Here is an 18551-nt window from a genome sequence, read left to right on the forward strand (position 1 = left end):
TCTCTTTAGTGCAGTTAATCCCTGAACCACCTCCTGGTGGTCTCCCCAGCTCATCTTGGTTGACAAAGGGCACAGTTTGGCTCTCCCTGGTCCAGTGCTGTCTTTTAGCATGGCCGAAGGGCCCAGAGCCCGCTGGGCATGGGGATGTCCAGAGCAGCAGCAAACTGGGTCTGAATAACATGGTCGTGGTAGCTGACGTCAGGTGCTCCTGCCTGCAGCCCCTGCTCCTCCTCAGCTGAGCCAGAGGCTGTGGAACAGAAACTTGCCACGTTTACATGCCTGCTTCCCAGCTAATTTTTAACTCGGGCAGGCTCTTCCTGTATATACACAAGGATGACAAAAGCACAAGGTGTCCTTGTGATGACCCTTCGTGCTTGTCTGCGGGAAGCCCAAAGGGTGGAAGGGCTCAAGGGCACGCAGATAGATCTGGGTGAATGTGCAAGTCCACCCATCCTGTGCCCGTATAAACAAACTCCAGGGGCATGGCACAAACAGGGCAGCATCCCAGAGTAGATGATTAATAGACACAGCGAGGACAGAGCAAACAGATGTCACTGATTGAAGCTGGGAAGTCCTTTCCCTTGGTGACACAAAGCGACTACACAGGAACTCCTGCATCCCAATTGACTGGTTTGGGTTGGAAAGGGCCTTAAAGCTCACCCAGTTCCAAAACCCTGCCACAGGCAGGGACATCTTCCACTAGAGCAGCTTGCTCCAAGCCCCGGTGTCCAACCTGGCCTTGAGCACTGCCAGGGATGGGGCACAGCTCAGGAGACCAAGTGCAGGAGGGTGTTGAAGTGTTTGCATGTGTTGAAGTCCAGCCTGGTTGATTCAGTGGCAGAGAAGGTTCACAGCACCTGGACTTTCTGCTTTAGCAGCTGTGACTATGGCAGAGTCTCTGCCATGGACCTAACTTCTGGGTAGCTTCTGGAAACAGAGGAAATGGTCAAGGGAAGCTTTTTGTTTGCTGGTGCTCTGAGGCTGAAGCTCAGGATCTGGGACTCAAGAAGCCTCCTGGAAAGAAGCGTAGAGTCCTCAGCCCAGCATCACTCAGTGGACCTGGCTGCACCAAGCAGAAACAGAGAGAAGTGCCCACTTCTGGAGCTCCTTGAGGGCTAGCTCAGGATCTGACATTATTGTGATTGTCCTGAAGACAGCTCTGAATCTTCCAGAGGCCTCTTCCCTTTAGCACTGTTCTGCTGCCTGGAGATTGCCAGTACTAAGGTAGTCACACTGTGACCTGCCGTGCATTCCTGTAGCAGGAGATGGCAGATGTGCCATGCTGATGCTCCCGGGGAGCCCCAGCTTCCCACAGAGGCAGATCCAGATCCGTGTGGCAGATCTGGAGCCACGTGGCGAAGGGATGCTCGTGGCAGGTGGTAGGAATGGGTCCTTGAGCTCAGCATCCACCGCGCAGTGCCACAAAAGAGAACATCCCTCAGCCCTGGGGAGAGGGCTCAGGTGGAGCACAGCAGGATTAGCTGGGGCCTCGCTGGGGTGCCCAAGGAGATGTGTCCTCTGTGGCACAAAGCCCAGGTTGGTGGGGGCTGTCTGGGGTGCCAGCTCTGGCATCTGAATGCTGCGGAACCCCCAAATCCCAAGAGGTTGGAGGTCTCCCAGCCCAGGCTTAGTCCAGAGAAGGGGAATGAGCTGTCAGTGGCCTTGGGGTGACTGCAGCTGACAACACCTCACAAGACTTGATCTCATTTACCCCCCACCATGCTGGAACTGCTCCTGTCCCTGTGTCCCAGCCCAGCACCAGTGTGCTGCTGCCCCGGCCTCACAGCCCCCAGCACCAGTGAATCCTGATCTCAGCTTTGTTTCTTTGTCTCTTTCTTCCTCCCTCCCACTCTTTCCCCCAATTTCTCTCTCTTTCCAGGAAGTCTGCAGTGAGTTATGGTGTCTGAGCAAAAGCAACCGCTGCATAACCAACAGCATCCCTGCTGCTGAGGGGACCATATGCCAAACCAACACCATTGAAAAGGGGGTAAGGAAGCCTGGGGCACCTTAGTGAGATGACAGTGAGTGGCTGAATCGCTCTTCCAGTGATAACAGGGATTATTGTTTGCATTGGTGAGCACAGAGTTGATTTAAGAGCACCCACCAGCCTGTCCTTCCCTGCATCCCAGAGCCTGGAGCCACCCCACCATCCCCATTGGCACGGAGAGAGGCAGGGATGTGCCTGCAGAGCATGGGATCCTGCCTTTGGAAAGGCACTGGTGTGCTGGGAGGTGGCTCTAGGAGTGTCCTGGGAGGCCATGGATCATTTTCCCTGCTGGTTGTGCTCAGAAGGAGCCAGGAGAGGCCGTGCCAGCAGCTCCAGGCTGGGTTATCAGCTCCTGGAAGGAGCACACAGCGGTTCCTTCCTTCCTGGGATTATCTCAGTCCCCGAGGCGTGGTGTCCGGCACAGTGCCCGGAGAACGGCAGCCAGGCTGGCACTGTCCCACTCCTTGCATCACTGGTGGCTCCACGGGGTGCAGGATGCTTTCCAGCTCCAAGGGAAATAGTTCATAGGCAAGTTTCTCTGAGCATCTTTAAGGCAGAACAGTGACACAACCATGATTTTATTGCAATCAAAACTTGATGTTAACCTGGGCCCTTTGCAGAGCAGCATGTTTTAATTCACTACCCACAACTTCAGCTCCCAGTACACGTACAAAACTCACTCCATGCTGGGAGGGAGGAGATGTCCGTACTCCCGAGGGATCCTGGCCCTGCTGCCCAGGTCCAAGTCCCATGGGACTTGCTGCCACGTACTATTGCAGGCAGCAAATTGTGTGCTCTTACTTGTCTGTTAACAACCTGTGGCACCCCGGTGCCTGGGACCCCTTCAGAGCAGAAGTGGGGATGTGACCCCCTTTGCCATGGCTCCCTGCCGCACAGGATGGTGCCCAGGGGCGTTGGAGAGGGGGCGCTGGTCCCAGCATCCCTGTGAACCCCAAGTCTGCGGCACGTGCAAATGGTGACAGTGTGCCTCGGAGGAGAGGGTGCCTGCAGAGAGACAAATGCGCCCTGCAATGGGGTTCAACCCTGATCCCAGCCCTGAACTGGCTGCTGCGTCTGGTGGAGGCTGTGGGAGGAGATGACTGCGCTCAGGGGGAGTTAAGGCTCTGTCTTCCTCCAGTGGTGCTACAAGAGGGAGTGCGTGCCTTTCGGCACCCGGCCGGAGGGCGTGGATGGTGCCTGGGGAGCCTGGTCCTCCTGGGGGGAGTGCAGCAGGACATGCGGTGGAGGTGTCTCGTCATCCGTTCGCCACTGTGACAGCCCCCGGTAGGTGTGCGTGCGTGTGGCCATGGCTGCCGGGTCAGTGGCAGAGGCAGCAGGCAGGTTCCTGCTTCCCCAGCAGTTCGTTGCTCTTGCTTTGCTGTTGGTCTGCAGCCGCAGGGTTGTACAACTCCAGTGTGCGCTTGCAGCTGAGCCCGTGAGGTCTGCTCAGGACCTGCACTTCGGCAACAGCCCCTCCGTGCAGGATGCGTCCTTGCAGAGGGGCAGGGCTGGGCAAAGGCAGGGTGCTCCAGCAAACTCAAAGAGCTGCTGCCACAAAACCAGCTCCGTTCCCTAAGCTTCCGTCTCATTCCCGGTTTGCCAGGCCCACGATCGGGGGAAAGTACTGCCTGGGGGAGAGGAAGCGGTACCGGTCCTGCAACACCGATGTGAGTACTGCCAGGTTCGAGTTGAGAGGGAGCAGGGCTTTGCTGGTGGGGCAGGATGAGCCCTTTCCACATGGATGCGGGGCATTATGGAACCCGTGGGAGGAGGCAGCCGATGGGGTGAGCCGCGCGGTGCCGGCAGCAACCCCGCAGTGGGGAAATCCAAGCAGGACCATGCACGCCTTCGCCAGGCTCAGAGGGAGGCTGGGTCAGGATGTACCTGCAGGGCTGCGGCATTGAGAAGGGGCCCAAAGAGATACCAAGGGAAAGGAGAGATCAGAGGCTTCCAGCACTGACATGACAGCGATTGCTCTCGCAGTGCAGGCGTGGTCAGGTGAGAGCAGCTCACAAAACCCAGTGTAGTGCCCTGCTCCCAGGGCTGAGGGTGAAACCGTAATGGGAGCAAGGAAATAACTGCTGCAGGGAAGCTCAATGCAGCTTTGAGCCTGGGAAACAACAGCTTTAACATCCACAGACCGGTGGTGAAGAAAAGAGATGGCTTCCCACTGCTTATCCTGGGTTTTGCACCCGGCTTTCAAAGGAGCCTTGGGTGACGTGGTCTAATGTGAGGTGTCCTTGCCCATGGCAAGGGGGTTGGAACTAAATGATCTTAAGGTCCTTTCCAAGCCTAACTATTCTGATTCTGACCGCTCACAAGAGTGCGGAAAGTGCTCGTGCCGTTAGTCTTTATACAGTGTCTTTGCATGAGGGATGCTCCTGCCGTACTGTATCAGCGTCCAGCTGTCAGGGTTGGTGTCCACCTCCTCGAAGGGCTGGTGCTACCCGCAGCCCCTGCCCTCTCAGGGGCTCACGCAGGGCACTGATGGCCGGTTGTGTGGCTGCAGGACTGCCCGCCGGGCTCCCAGGACTTCCGAGAGCTCCAGTGTGCCGAGTTCGACAACGTCCCCTTCCGAGGGAAGTACTACACCTGGAAGACGTACCGCGGAGGTGAGTGCCGCGCCGTGCTCTCCTCCACCCTCTGCAGGGACAGGTCTCGTGCTCCGGGTGGGCTGGTGGGCAGTCACCCCCTCTGCCAGCCCAGTCACCCCCTCTGTGTGCCTGGGTGTGCTGCTTCCCCCTCACACAACTATGGCTCGATGAGCATCCCTCCGCATGGCTGGCCCTGCTGCTTGCCCGTAACCATCTTGCTGTGCCCCATGGCCTGGGTCACTTAGCTCTTGTACAGTTCCCTGCCAGAAACAATTCCAGCAGCACCAGAGCTGTTCAGCTGCTTGGATAGAATCATAGAATCAGCAAGGTGGCAGTGGGGGTTGGAACTGAAGGATCTTTAAGGTCCCTTCCAGCCCAAACCATTCTATGATTCTAAGGTTGGAAAAGACCTTCAAGAGCATCCAGTCCAACCATTCCCAGCACTGCCAAAGCTACCACTAACCCCTGGCACTGAGGCCTCGTCTCCACGGTGTGTGAGCACTTGCAGGGACGGTGACTGCAGGCCTGCCCTGGGCAGCCTGTTCCAGTGCCTGAGCACCCTCTGGGGAAGGAATTGTTCCTAATATCCTCAGGTCTGTTTCCTTAAATGCAGAGGGAGCAGAGGGAGACAGACAAGAGAAGGGAGCTGTTAGTGTCTGGTACCCAATGGGGAGAAGAAGGCAGAAGGGATGGGAAGTGATGGATGCTCCAAAGAGCAGCGCTCCCTTCTTCCTGAGGTCAGCCCTCCTGTGTCCTGCAGAAGTGTCTAGCGAGGAGAAGGGGCAGGAGGAGGCCTCTGTGACAGAACTCTCTTCATAATGAGAAAGAGCAGTGCATCTCCTTCGTGTAGTTAATGAACTTGACTGGGGAAATCCTTCTCAGCTGTGTAAATAAGCTCGGCTCCCAGCGGGGCTCCTGCAGCTGGAGCAGATGTGCTGAGGCTGCAGGGGATGGATCAATAGAAATGTAATAAAAGTGCAAAGCAGTCACACACACAGAGCCCAATGGATGCCAAGGTGGAATACAACCCCCAGGCTGGAGCTGCCCTTGCTTAGACCTCTCTCTTCCCCAAGCGTGTCTCAGTGCTTTGAGGCCAGGGAACAGTTGCCCGGTTGAGCATTGACGTGGCTCTGACATGGATTTTTGCTTTGCCTTTCGAAAAGCACCTTCCTCCCTCTGCTTCAGCTTTCTCTTCCATGAAATAAGATGATGAAACCTGTCTGCTTCCCAGGGGGCTGTGAGCATTGACACAGCTGTGTCTCGAAGGGATTTGGCAGCTCTCTGGCTCAGCTTTGCAGCTTGGCGGTGGGTATTGGTCAGGAGGAGCTGTGTTGCTCAGCAGTTCTGGTTTGGTTATTCAGCATCAAAGGGTATCACTGTCCTGTGCAGTGATCCAGGCAGGGAAACTGAGGCACACTCACACAAGTAGAGAGGTGCTGGAGGCTGCAGCTCCTCGGCCTGGCCAAGGGAATGCTCTGGAGAAATCCCAGCACCACCAGCCAGGATTAGCAGGGTCAGCTCTTCATGGCATGGGCTCTCTACACTGGACCCAGTTGGGAATGTGGAGGTGGGAAGGTGTCAGCACTGCTCCCCTCCACTTATGAGCTTCTTTGTCCAAGCCTGGGCACTCAGTCAGGGTTAGGGACACCCGGTTGCAGCCGTTCAATACATAAAGGGGGCTTATGGGAAAGATGGAGAGACTTTTTACCAAGGCCTTTAGCAGCAGGGCAAGGGTTGACAATGCTGAGAGCAAAGAGGGTGGGTTTAGAGTGGACATAAGGAAGAAACAGTGAGGGTACTTGAGGCCCTGGTACAGGGTGCCCACAGAAGCTGTGGCTGCCCCATCCCTGGCACAAGCAGCTCCCCAGAATCCATCCCTGTTGTGTTCTAACCCTCCAGCTGGTGGCACACCTGCTCTTCAGGTTCCTTTGGGGCACATGTCTGTGCTTTGGGAGTCATTCACCATCCTGGCTCTCTGCTGAGCCTCTTACCCTGCTCAGCTCAGCCGCTGCCTTCAGCACAGCACCTTTGAGCCCCCCTTGCAGGAAGGTGCTCATGTATGTCATTTGCCCATCAGATGCTGGCCCCACACCACACCACACCAGGGAACTGGCCTGGGCATGGAGCACCCCCAGCCTGAAGGCAAGGAGTACCCCACTAGCCTGGATGGGGGGGGACACTGATCCTGCAAGGAGTTTGGGAAGGGAAGGAGCCACCCACTGAAAGTCTGACACCAGCTGCCAGGTCACCGGCAAGTCTACAGCTACCTGAGAGGAGGATGGAGCCAGGAGGGGCTGGGCTCTGCTCCCAAGGAACAAGGGATGGGACAAGAGGAAACGGCCTCAAGCTGCCCCAGGGCAGGTTTAGATGGAGCTGAGGAACAATTCCTGCCCCAGAGGGTGCTCAGGCATTGGAACAGGCTGCCCAGGGCTGCAGGCACCGTCCATGCAAGTGCTCACACCCCATGGAGAAAAGGCCTCAGTGCCATGGGGCAGGGGTGGCCTTGGCAGTGCTGGGAATGGTTGGACTTGATGCTCTTGAAGGTCTTTCCCAACCCGGTTCACTCTGTGATCCTAAGTCGAGGTGGGTTTTGCATGGGGCTTGTAGGTCGTGTTTTGCTGGTGGTGTTTTATAATGGACACGGCCCCAGCCCGAAGCGCTGAGCTCAGCAGGCAGCAGATACCTCGTGGAATGCAGCTTGAGCTGTTTGTTTAGTTTGCTCTATTCAATTAGTTATTCATTTTGCTCTTGGCAGGTGCCAGAGCCAAGGGAGAGCGGAGCAGCTCGTGGGGCTGGGAGAGGGCTGGGAAGGAGCAGGGGCTTGCAGCAAACAGGAGATTGCTCCTCATAAATCATTGTGTGCTTTAAGTCCTCTATGGGACAGGGCAGGCAGGAGAAACAAACCAGCCTCTGAGGCCCTGTGCAGCCAGCTGAAAATCAGTCTGTGCTGCTCTGCTCCTGGCCATTTCCCTTTCCTTCTTTCCCCTTCCCTTCCCTAATGGAAGCAGGGCTGGGAGAGAGCAGAAGCGGGCTGTTAGCTGCCCACCAGCAAGGCATTTGAGGTGCGCCTGGCTTTGCCTTGTAGTGGAGACAAGGAAGAGAACAGGGAGCGCACTTGGATAGCTCAGCAAGCCCATCTCAGAGCCCTGCAATGAAAGCCCAGAGGGTGGCTGGCTGGAGCTGGGGCCGGGGCTGTTCTCAGGGTCATGCCTGCACTGTCCCCCTTGGTGGCCCTGAAGAGCCCAGGGTGCTGCACTTGGTGCTGGCTCTCCAGAAGGAGGTTTGATATCCAACTCCTTCTTTGGGGGCTTGCCCAGGCATCCAGCTCCACAGCATGCCTCCAGGCTGCCGAATTCCCCTCTCCCGTCTCCTCCTGTTCTTCCTGCTTTGCTCTTTCTTCTTTTGGTGCTCGCAGGCACATCGGGGCCGTCCCTCCCTCCATCTGCCCCTTCCACGCGCTCTGTTGAGTCACAAGCCTTGCAGACGTCTGTTGCTCCCAATTTAGGTGCTGCCCAGCTCTGGCACACCGCTCACAACTGCTGCTGGTGCCTGCAGGAGTGAGCTGCCACGGCTGAGGCGTGAGACCCTCTGCCAGGGTCATGCAGACCCTTGGGTCTCCAAGGGATGCTCAGGAAAGGCAGCAAATGCCATGATCTGCACCAGCATTTGATGAAATCCAATGACAGGAGGCAGGAGACTGCTCTGCTCAGGTGTCTCCTTCCATAACCAGTCCCACGTCCTGCTCCCAGGCACCATAAGCCAATATCCAGATCAACAACCTCTGTTCCTTGTACGGTACTTTGGCAAGGGCTGTTGGGAAGCAGGTATTTTAGCTATAACTTGAGCATCCTTCTTCTTTGTCCTCATGCTGCTGTCATCACCTTTGCTGTGAGTGACTCAGTGAAGCACCAGCCTGGAACAGAAGGAAGTGGTTGCTCTGGTCTAGTAGCTCAAAAACCTTGGAGAAGTTGCCTAAGAGCTGCTGCCTCCGTTTCCCTGTCTGTAAAATGGGCACAAGGGTGTCAACAGCCCTTGTAAAGTGCCAGGGGGGTCAGGAGTGGCCAGCACCACATAAAACCAAGTCAGTTTGTTTCCTTCCCGTGTTCCCCAGGCTGTGCAGAAGGATCAGGTTCAAGGATCTTGGTGCTGATCAATAAGGAGGGTTCCTGCATCCCTCTGTGGGTCCCTCCACTCAGCAGGGCCTCCCTCCTGGGCACCTGGAGCTGTGCAGTGCACCAGGCGCAGGATGGAGACCTGGAGAAGCCCAAGGATAAGGCAGCCCTCATCCAGCTCTGCCTCCCCTCATCTTTCCTCTCTGCCCTTGGGGGCACCCTTTGAACCTCTGCTTCTTTCCCAGGGGGTGTTAAAGCCTGTTCCCTCAACTGCCTGGCCGAGGGCTTCAACTTCTACACGGAGCGAGCGGCGGCCGTGGTGGACGGGACCCCGTGCCGGCAGGACTCCAACGACATCTGCGTCAATGGGGAGTGCAAGGTGCTGGGCCACGCTCGGCATGGGGATGCAAAGGCAGACCCTGGGGCAGGGGAGTGCTGCCCTCCCCCTGCCTGCACAGCCCTGGGCACCCCTCTGCCCCAGCACCCGGTTCACCCATGGGAGCAGGAGCACGTCCACCTCTGCGCTTGAGCCCATCCCTTCTCCATGCACCGGGTGTCACGCTGCCCTGTATTAATGATGGGTCCCTGCATTTACAGCCCGTGTAGACCCAGGCACTTGATATTTCCCTTGAAATGGGATCTGGAAGGCTATAAAAGTTTAATTATAAGGAAGCGCTGTGGGAGTGGTGAATGTTGCCCAGCAGGCAAGCAGACAGGCTCCCTCCCTGGCTCTGTCTGTCTCCCTTCCTGTGTCTCTGGGATCTTTCGGCCTCTATGGGGCTGAATCTACTGTGGAAATAAAGGGGGATTGCGCCAGAGGCAGCCACAGCCGTGCTGGTGACGCATCCTAACCCATGTGCTGTGGCAATGGGGCAGAGCTGGAGGCTTCCCATGGGCTCACTACCACAATGCTGGTGCTGCGTGGACACGGCTCTCCTTGGGCAGCTCCATCAGCTCAACGCAGGCACCCTCACCTGTGCCTTATCCCACAGCCATGGGTCTCCTGCTTGTTCCCCCACCCCAGCCTTGGAGAGAGACCCCCTGGGCTGTCCCTGGAGAGTGGGAACAGAAAGATGGGCTTGGGCAGAGGGGATGCTCCTGTACCTGGTGTACGGTGCACTGGAGGGGATTGAGATGGAGCCCAGGGATGGGCTCCCTGGGATGCTGCAGGCCAGCTCTGGGGAGGACAAGCCCCCCCACCACCACCATAATGGCTAATTCCTTGCTGCTCCTCCCTCCAGCACGTGGGCTGCGACCGTGTCCTGGGCTCTGACTCAAAGGAGGACAAGTGTCGGGTGTGTGGTGGCGACGGCAGCTCCTGTGAGACCATCGAGGGTGTCTTCAACCAGTCCCTGCCGGAGGGAGGTAGGGAGCAAGCAGTCGGTGTCACTCACCCTTGAGTCCCTCCTCAGCTTCCCCCGCTCCTGGGGACGTGCGGGACAGGGCACAGGGGCAACACCCCAAAGGATAGGACCAGGCTGCAAGCAGGGAGCAAATCACCAACCGAGCCGTGGCACCCAGGTTCCTAACACAGAGCACCAGGTTCCTTCCCTCCTCCCCAGCTCGCGCTGTCCTCAAGCCAGGCTGTGGAGATGCCCACGGAGATCCCAGCCCCACAGCACCTCCCCAGCAAGGCCGGTCCCATCACAACAGCTTGCACTGCAAAGCGAGAAAGCCACTGTCCTGGTGGGCCATGGTGCTTTTTGTTTTCAGCTGCAGTAGGTGGCTGAACAAACCCCTTTGCACTGCCAGCACCTCGGTTTAACCCATGGGTCACAGGGGGGCTTCACCCTCTCATCCATCCAGGGCAGGGTTGGCTCCGGGCTCGGAGGCTGAGCATCACTGCTCACTGGGCTGTCTCACAGGTTACGAGGAGGTGATCCAGATTCCCAAAGGCTCTGTCCACATCGACATCCGGGAGCTGAACCTCTCCATCAACTACCTAGGTGAGCTGGGGCTGGGGGATGCTGAAATCCCAGCCGGACATCCCTTGGTCCTGCCATTTGCCTGTGCTTAATAAGGGGTGGGAAAGGCCCAGCAAGGGAAAATTCCCATTGCAGCAGGGGATGGGGCTGCGGGTCCCAGCTTGGGGTTTGGGACAGAGGAAGGCAGCAGGACCTGCTTGCAGGGCACCATGTCCCAGCATGTCCCAGGCCCTCGCAGTCTTGCTGTGGCCGTGGCTCCATCCTGCACTTGATGTCCAGCAGCGTAACCCTGAGCAAACCCCACACCCCGTGTTCCTGGTGCTGGCTGTGGCTCCCTGGCACCCCCCCTCCGCCAGCATGTTGGGCTGGGGATTGAAAATAGACCTGCTCACATTTTCCTTGGGCTTAACTTTCCAGCCGGACTCTGGCTCGTTTTCACAACGGGCTCTTTTCTTTCCCCACGTCTTCCCTTTGCATCCTCCAGGTGATGGGCAGTGCTCGCGGAGGGGTGGGCAGGGTGCTCACTGCTGGCTTGATGCCGGGTGCCTCCGCAGCAGCTCTTCAGGAGCAGGAGCCTGCCTGGATGTGGGAGGTCACAGCGGGGCTCTCCTGGCGGCATCCCTCCAGGCCAGCTCCCTTTGCTGTGTTTGGAGATGCCCACATCCCTCCCTGCCCAGTCCATGCCTACTGGGGACTCCTTATGTCCATCCACACTGGATCTGGGTGCACTGGAGGCACAGCCCGAGCTCGTAGCACTGCCACCTCTGGGATCTATCCCTGCGCACCAGTGGGAGCAGAGGGAGCATCCTCCATCCTCACCGCTGCGAAGCCTCCTCCCCGCCCCACAGCATCACGGCAGCGGGGTCGTTGCCAGCAGGCAGGGCAGGAGTGACACAGAGCCGGTGTGGACAGCAGCGGGTGTGGGTGGCAGGGAGCAAAACCGGGAGAGCGTCCGAATGCGAGCGGGAAGCCGGAACGCGCCGATCCCCCTCTAGCGACTCGCTTGGGCAAGCGCAGGCGGGCTCCTGGGGACCGGGCTCCTGGGGACCGGGCTCTGCGGCAGCCCCGGCTGCACACGGGCATTGGGTTCATGATGGGCGGCCGTGTGTCCCCATCACCACCCCGGGCAGCTGACTGAGCCCCCCATAACATCACCCTTCCACAAGGATGGACAAGCTGAGACAAGGTGATGGGGACATGAGTCCCACTCCTGCAAGTGACTTCCTGGGCGACCCTGATCCGGGCACATCCTTTATTTGCCTCACCTATTCCCTCCGTGTAAAATGGGGCTGATGATATTCACCCTCTGCTGCAGCAGTGCCCTGGGCCTGATTAAGCTGGGTAGGTTCAGTCCTTCTGCCAACCCTTGCTCCCCTTGTCCTCGCAGCACTGAGAGGGGAGAACGGCGACTATTACATCAATGGGAAGCTCTCCATCGACCCACCACGGCGCTTTGACATCGCAGGCACAACATTCCACTACAGGAGATCCCCAGATGAGCCTGAGTCCCTGGAGGCCTTGGGACCCACCAACGTCACCCTCTTTGTCATGGTTGGTAACGTGGTTCCCTCGTACCCCCACCTGGTATGGGCCTTGCTATGACTACATGGGATTGGAGCTAATCAATGTGCTTCCTATTTGGAGTAAAGGGACACAGAAATCAGAGGTAAATAGGGCTAACTTCTCAGGTCTCCCTGAGAAAGCCAGGCTTTGGAATGATACAGTCTTCAAGTGCATGGGAAGTTGTTCTCTGGTCAGGTCACCATCACTGGTGGCTGCTGTGTCAATGCTGGAAAGGGAAGGAGGGGAAATTTCAGCTGCACTGGATTTTAGAGAGGGTGCTGAGGTTGTGGGACACTATCAGGATGCTCATAATCATGCTGGGCTTCGGTGGCACTGATGCCTTGGTGATGACTTTCTCTACAGGTCCTCGTACGGACAGAGCTGCAGGGGATCCGGTACAAGTTCAACGCGCCCATCGGCAGGGATGCCTCCAACCAGTATTCCTGGCACTACACCCCATGGACAAAATGCTCAGTGCTGTGTGCTGGGGGTGAGGTTTGACCCCGTGTCAGCTTGGGGGGGCTTGGGTGCAGTGACGAGTGGCTGCTCTGTCACACTGCCCCTATGGGAGCAGAGCGCTGCAGCCTGCCTCATCTCTGGCCTCAGGACCCTCCTCTCTTTTCCCCTTACCTCTTTGTCTTGACAGGCAGCCAGATCCAGTCTGTGGTGTGCAGGAAGCTTTCCGATGGCTCAACTGTCTCCAACCACTTCTGTAGCCCTGAAGCCAAAATGCCCGAGCGGCAGCGGCTGTGCAATGTGGAACCGTGCCCTCCAGTGTGAGTACCACGGCTTGGAGGGATGCTGGGGGGAAAAGCCAGTGTTGGAGGAGAGTGAAATTCCCCCCTTGCTGCTATCCTCAAGTCAGAGTCCCCAGCAGTGATACTGGCTGGAGCAGCTCTGTTGGGGAGGGGGAGGGCAGTTTTCTCCTCTGTGCCCCATCACGGGCACAATACCTGCACATCCCAACTGCGTCACTGCAGGGAAGGGGCAGTGGACATACAAGGAGCAGAAACCTGTGTCCGTCTCGGTGCTCTGTGCACGAGGGTACCCCCTGCACGAGGCTACACCGTGCCTTGCTGGGTGAAAGATGCCCTGAGCGCATGGTGTGATGGCTGTGGATGGTCTCTGTGGGTGAGCTCCTCCCTGTGCTGCTGGGCTACTTGCAGGAAGGAGCCCTCCCCATCTGGTCCTTTGGTGCAAAGCAGATGCTCTGTGCGCTCCTTCCGAAGTTGTCCCAGCCCCAGCTTGGCCGGTTCTTGCCCCTCTCTTTGAAGGGGAAAGGGAGATGTGAGAACCGTGGTTCACCCAGAGCTGCCCGGGAGGCTGGAGGAGGAGCAGGGCTGTGTACAGGAGTACGGGGACAAGCATGTCCCCAGTGTGCCCCTCACAAGGTTCTCTGTTGTACCCGTCCCCAGCTGGGTGATTGGGAACTGGTCTGAATGCAGCCGAAGCTGCAACGAGGGCGTCCGCACACGCAGCGTCTTCTGCAAGCGTAAGATCTCTGCCGCTGAGGAGAAGACCTTGGATGATGCTTCCTGCACCCATGCACGGCCAAAGATGCTGGAGCCTTGCAATAACCAGACGTGCCCTCCAGAGTGGGTTGCCCTGGACTGGTCTGAGGTGAGTGCAGAGTGTCAGCCCTCACCTCGCTGGTGCCGCTGGTCCTTCGGAAGACAGCATCAGTCACTAGGTCAGAGCATTGGTGACAGCTGCAGCAGGGAGAGTGCAGTGTGGGAAACCATCTTGTAGGTCAGGAGAGAGGCAAGGTGGGAGCACTGGGAGGGAAGGCCAGTGCAGTGCTGCCTCTCTTGGCTCTTTGCTGCATGTGCTGTTGAAGCAAGTCCAGAGGAGACCATGGAGATGCTGCGAGGGCTGGAGCAGCTCTGCTCTGGAGCCAGGCTGAGAGAGCTGGGCTGGGGCAGCCTGGAGAAGAGAAGGCTCCTGAAGGGGAGACCTGAGAGCAGCTCCAGTGCCTGAAGGGGCTGCAGGAAACCTGGAGAGGGGCTTGGGACAAGGGATGTAGGGACAGGCCAAGGGGAATGGCTTGAACCTGCCAGAGGGGAGACTGAGATGAGCTCTTAGGCAGAAGCTCTTCCCTGTGAGGGTGCTGAGGCGCTGGCACAGGGTGCCCAGAGAAGCTGTGGCTGCCCCATCCCTGGCAGTGTTCAAGGCCAGGTTGGACACAGGGGCTTGGAGCAAGCTGCTCCAGTGGAAGGGGTCCCTGCCCGTGGCAGGGGTTGGAGCTGGAGGAGCTTTAAGGTCCCTTCCAACCCAACCCAGGCTGGGACCCGATGGTTCTGCGATCCTGACCCCGTGTGTCCTCTCCTTGCAGTGCACCCCAAGCTGCGGGCCCGGTTTCCGCCACCGCATCGTCCTCTGCAAGAGCGGTGACCACAGCACAACTCTGCCCCCGTCCCAGTGCCACGAAGGCTCCAAGCCCCCGAGCAGCATGAGGTGCAACCTGCGGCGCTGCCCGCCTCCGCGCTGGGTCACCGGCGAGTGGGGAGAGGTAGGGACAAGCCTTCCATGGGGCTCTGCCTCCCCAGCCATTCCCATCCTAGTGCTCATGAGGCTTTTATCCCATCAGAACCCAGTGCGGCCACCACAGCTGTCCGGGGGCCAGCAGACTCCATGGTGGTGTTCTTTGCTCCTCCTTAGCTCAGGAAGGCCACTGTGATGGTGACCCAAGTGCCACCCATCAAGAGTCTCCCTGGGAGACTCCCAGGCCTGGCAGGGGACCCACAGAAATCATTGGGGGGACCCCACAGGTATCTGGGGGGCAGCAGGGCAATGAGGATGGGAGCGATGGGCTGCAGAGGTGAGGCTGCTGCTGCTCCAGCCCAGCCCGGTGGCACTGACAGTGCCCCCTTCCCCTAACACCCCTCAAACCTGGGGGTGGCATCAGGGTGCAGGTGGTTTAGGGCTGGAGGGATTGATCCTTGCTGAGTCCTGGAGGATAGAGCCAAGCTTTTCGGGACGCGGGGCCACTGCTCCGCTGTGCTGGTGTGGGAAGGGATGGCTGCATCCAGCACCCTTTGCACCTCTAAGACCTGGCAGTGCTCTCTCCCCCCGGGCTAGCAGAGCCGTGGTGGCTGCTGCAGCTCCGTGCTGTGCTGTTCCCCGCAGTGCTCTGCACAGTGTGGCCTTGGCCAGCAAAGAAGATCCGTCCAGTGCCTGGCTCATACTGGGCAGCCGTCCAGCGACTGCGTGGAGACCCTGCAGCCTCCCGGCATGCAGCAGTGTGAGACCAAGTGTGAATCGGGACCTACAGACAACCCTGAAGGTGAGGGACATGGGGCTGGCCTCGGGGGTGACGTGGTCAAGGACATGGGAGTCAACACAGCCCACGATGGGCTCTTGGTGCTGGGGGCTGTGGGTACGGCTCTCCATGGGGAGACCTGACGCTATCCCTTCTGGTCCCTGGCCAAACTGGCATGCTGTGACCCTGCTTAATGGAGTGGCTGCACCTTGGCAAGGGGAGGTGTTCAGTAGTGGGGTCCTTCAGCTTGTGCCTTCCTGGCAAAAAGCCCCCAGGAACCGGGCTTTGGGGTGCAAAACCTTGCTTAGCACTGGGTATGTCTCCCCCGGCGGCTCCTCACCCCCAAGGCAGTTGTAACCCTTCTTCCCTCTGTCACCCATCCAGAATGCAAGGATGTGAACAAGGTGGCCTACTGCCCGCTCGTCCTGAAGTTCAAGTTCTGCAGCCGGACCTACTTCCGACAGATGTGCTGTAAAACGTGCCAGGGGCACTAGGGAGCCAGCGTGACCCCCGTGGGATAACTGGAAGGCAAAAGCTCTGCCAAAGGGCCACCAAGCCGTGCCCTTCCTTCTCCGTCCCGGCAACCTCCCCTGGGCCCAACACAGACGCTGCTCGTGCTTCCAGCGGGAGCCGGCGTCACCCAAACCCGTCCCCCAAAGACACGCACCCTTGGCCCCTGAGCTTCCCAAGGGCAGGCTCCCAGTTAAATCACACCAGTGCGACAGGAGCCGGCCGATGGGCGCTGGGAGAAGCTGGGCGCAGCGCAGCAGCGAGGACGTTACTTGAACTTCTGACTTGTTATTTATTAGTAGCAGACCCAGGTCCTGCAGCCAGCCAAGAGGCACCGCTCACCCCGCTCCTGCCTCGTCCTGCTCCGTGCCCGTGTCCCCACGGCGTCTGGTCTGCAGCGGAGCATCCCCGGGGAGGGCGCTGCCTGTCCCTTGGGCATCCCAGGGCAGACAAGGAGGAGGTTTGAGGTGCCGCAGGTGACGAGCGTGGCTTGTGGCTGCTGGGTGATGGATGAAGATGAGCTGCGGTGGGGAATGGGGTTGGAGCGCTTTGGTTGCCTTGGTTTGCCTCCTGTCACCTTGGGGCATGCAGGAGGGGACAGAGAGCAGTGAGCAGAGTGGTGACAGGAGGGGCAGGGTTATTCAGATGTCCCCCTTTAAAGCCCTTGTCTCTATTATGACCATTTTGTATTGCAGAAACGCCTCTGAGCATGAGCTGAGGTGAGGGCCAAGGCGTGCTTGGGGTTGCAGTCACTTAATGGCATTGAGGACACTCTGGCCTGCGGGAAGCGAAGCAAAGGAGGATGCAGGACAAGAACTGTCTTGGTCACAGTGTCCCCATTGCTGAGCCGTGACTCAGGACCAGTCTGCCTGGTCCTGGCAGGTCTCTGCCCTGTGAACGCCGCAGCCTCCGTGGCTGCTTTGCCTCCAGAGGTGCTTTACTTCCAAAGGTGCTTTGCCTCCAAAAGGTGCTTTGCCTCTAAAGGCAGCCTCGCCACATGCTGCTGTGGCCTTGGGGTGCTGGTCCCAGTGCCACCAGCTCCTCTGCCCTCAGGAGACCTCCAGTGATGGGAAAAGAGCAGGCTTGCAATTCCTTCAGGTCATCTCCTGGCCTGTGTCTTCTCCATGGGCCACCACAGCCTGTGGAGGACCCCTGAGTTTCAAACTGACAAAACATATACTTTTTGTTATCATTATTATTATTCTCAGGCCTTTCTGCATCACAAAGAGGGGGAAGGCTCATCCAAAGCCATGTTCTGTTCCCCTGGGGCGTCATCCATCCGCTGTGGGGAGGTGGACAACCCTTCTTCCCCAGGGCAAACCTCTCCAGCCGCCCAGTCCCCATGTGTTATCTACCATCTGTATCTTCACCCGCTCGTCAGCCTCTCTGGTGCTCAGCAAAACCCTGTTTGGCTGCCGAGCGGGCCTTCATTTGTCTTCCTTCCTGGTGCCATGCTCCGTTCTGACGTCTGGGGAGGGGAGGGGGTGTTTTCACCTTTTTATATAGATATATATATAATGAAAAATGTTTAACATACTAACTCTGAGGAGGAGCGACGTAACGGCATGATTTATAATAAAGGAGTAGCTACGATCCCGGGCGCAGCTTCTGGTCCCAGTCTTGTTTCTCGAGTGCTGAGCCTGGGCACTGGGCAGCCCCACATCACGATGCTCCTTATGCTGATGGAGGGGTTCGGGCATCAGAGGAGGGTTTTCCCTGCATCTCAAGTGACCGGAGCAGGTAGGAGAGGTGGAGATTGGCCCAGAGCTGCTGTGTGGCACATAGGAACAGGCTTCTGCTTGGCAGAGCTCTCATGGGTTGCCTGTGTGCTCCTGGAGTGCATAATACCCCTATTGGTAATGCTGGTTTGGGCCTTTAGGGCTGGGTTGTTTGAAGAACTGCATGTCTGAAACACCACTGATGCTTCCCTGCATCCCTTGGGAATCCCAAAGGTTTGTGCCATGTCTCGTGGCTCTGGAGAACCAGAGAACAGAATTTAACAGGGTCTGTAGCAATAGGACAAAGGGGAATGGCTTGAACCTGCCAGAGGGGAGACTGAGATGAGCTCTTAGGCAGAAGCTCTTCCCTGTGAGGGTGCTGAGGCGCTGGCACAGGGTGCCCAGAGAAGCTGTGGCTGCCCCATCCCTGGCAGTGTTCAAGGCCAGGTTGGACACAGGGGCTTGGAGCAAGCTGCTCCAGTGGAAGGGGTCCCTGCCTGTGGCAGGGATTGGAGCTGGGTGAACTTTAAGGTCCCTTCCAACCCAGTCTGGGATTCTAGAATTCATTTTGGCAGCTGTTTTCCTTTGAAAATCTGCCCTTTGCTGTTAGACAGGAAAGGAAACCAAAGACTCGTTTACTCCCCCTTTTTTGTGGTACTGACACTTGAATAACTGCTTCCTCTGTGAGGTTCAAGCCTCACAGCCTCCAAGCGGAGCATCCACCAGCGCTGCCTGGCTGCCCCTGGAGGGGGGGCACACCAAAGTGCCACCTCGGAAGGGGGTGGAGGTTGTCATAGAATCACGGACTCATGGAATGGTTTGGGCTGGGAGGGACCTTCAAGGCTCATGCAGTCCCAAACCCTGCAATGAGCAGGGACACCTT

General features: G+C 58.1%; 1 protein-coding gene across 3 annotated transcripts in view; it reads left to right on the forward strand.

The window, feature by feature from the left end:
- The window catches only part of ADAMTS10 (ADAM metallopeptidase with thrombospondin type 1 motif 10), a 49131-nt gene extending 32985 nt beyond the window's left edge, over positions 1-16146 (forward strand). For all 3 annotated transcript variants that reach the window (XM_057421207.1, XM_057421206.1, XM_057421208.1), the window contains exons 12-25: positions 1880-1987; positions 3126-3271; positions 3591-3654; positions 4497-4599; positions 8939-9072; positions 9935-10058; positions 10559-10639; positions 12006-12169; positions 12545-12671; positions 12828-12957; positions 13597-13801; positions 14514-14690; positions 15308-15464; positions 15825-16146. In XM_057421207.1, the coding sequence (XP_057277190.1) occupies positions 1880-1987; positions 3126-3271; positions 3591-3654; positions 4497-4599; positions 8939-9072; positions 9935-10058; positions 10559-10639; positions 12006-12169; positions 12545-12671; positions 12828-12957; positions 13597-13801; positions 14514-14690; positions 15308-15464; positions 15825-15934 (1830 nt within the window). In that variant the 3' untranslated portion in view covers positions 15935-16146. The remainder of the gene's footprint in view (positions 1-1879; positions 1988-3125; positions 3272-3590; positions 3655-4496; positions 4600-8938; positions 9073-9934; positions 10059-10558; positions 10640-12005; positions 12170-12544; positions 12672-12827; positions 12958-13596; positions 13802-14513; positions 14691-15307; positions 15465-15824) is intronic.
- Positions 16147-18551: the final 2405 nt, after the last annotated feature.

Source organism: Pezoporus wallicus, unplaced genomic scaffold (genome assembly GCF_028554395.1).
Source record: "Pezoporus wallicus isolate ANWC-B61680 ecotype Strahan unplaced genomic scaffold, APGP_CSIRO_Pwel_v1 scaffold_14062, whole genome shotgun sequence".
NCBI classification, from domain to species: Eukaryota; Metazoa; Chordata; class Aves; order Psittaciformes; family Psittacidae; genus Pezoporus; species Pezoporus wallicus.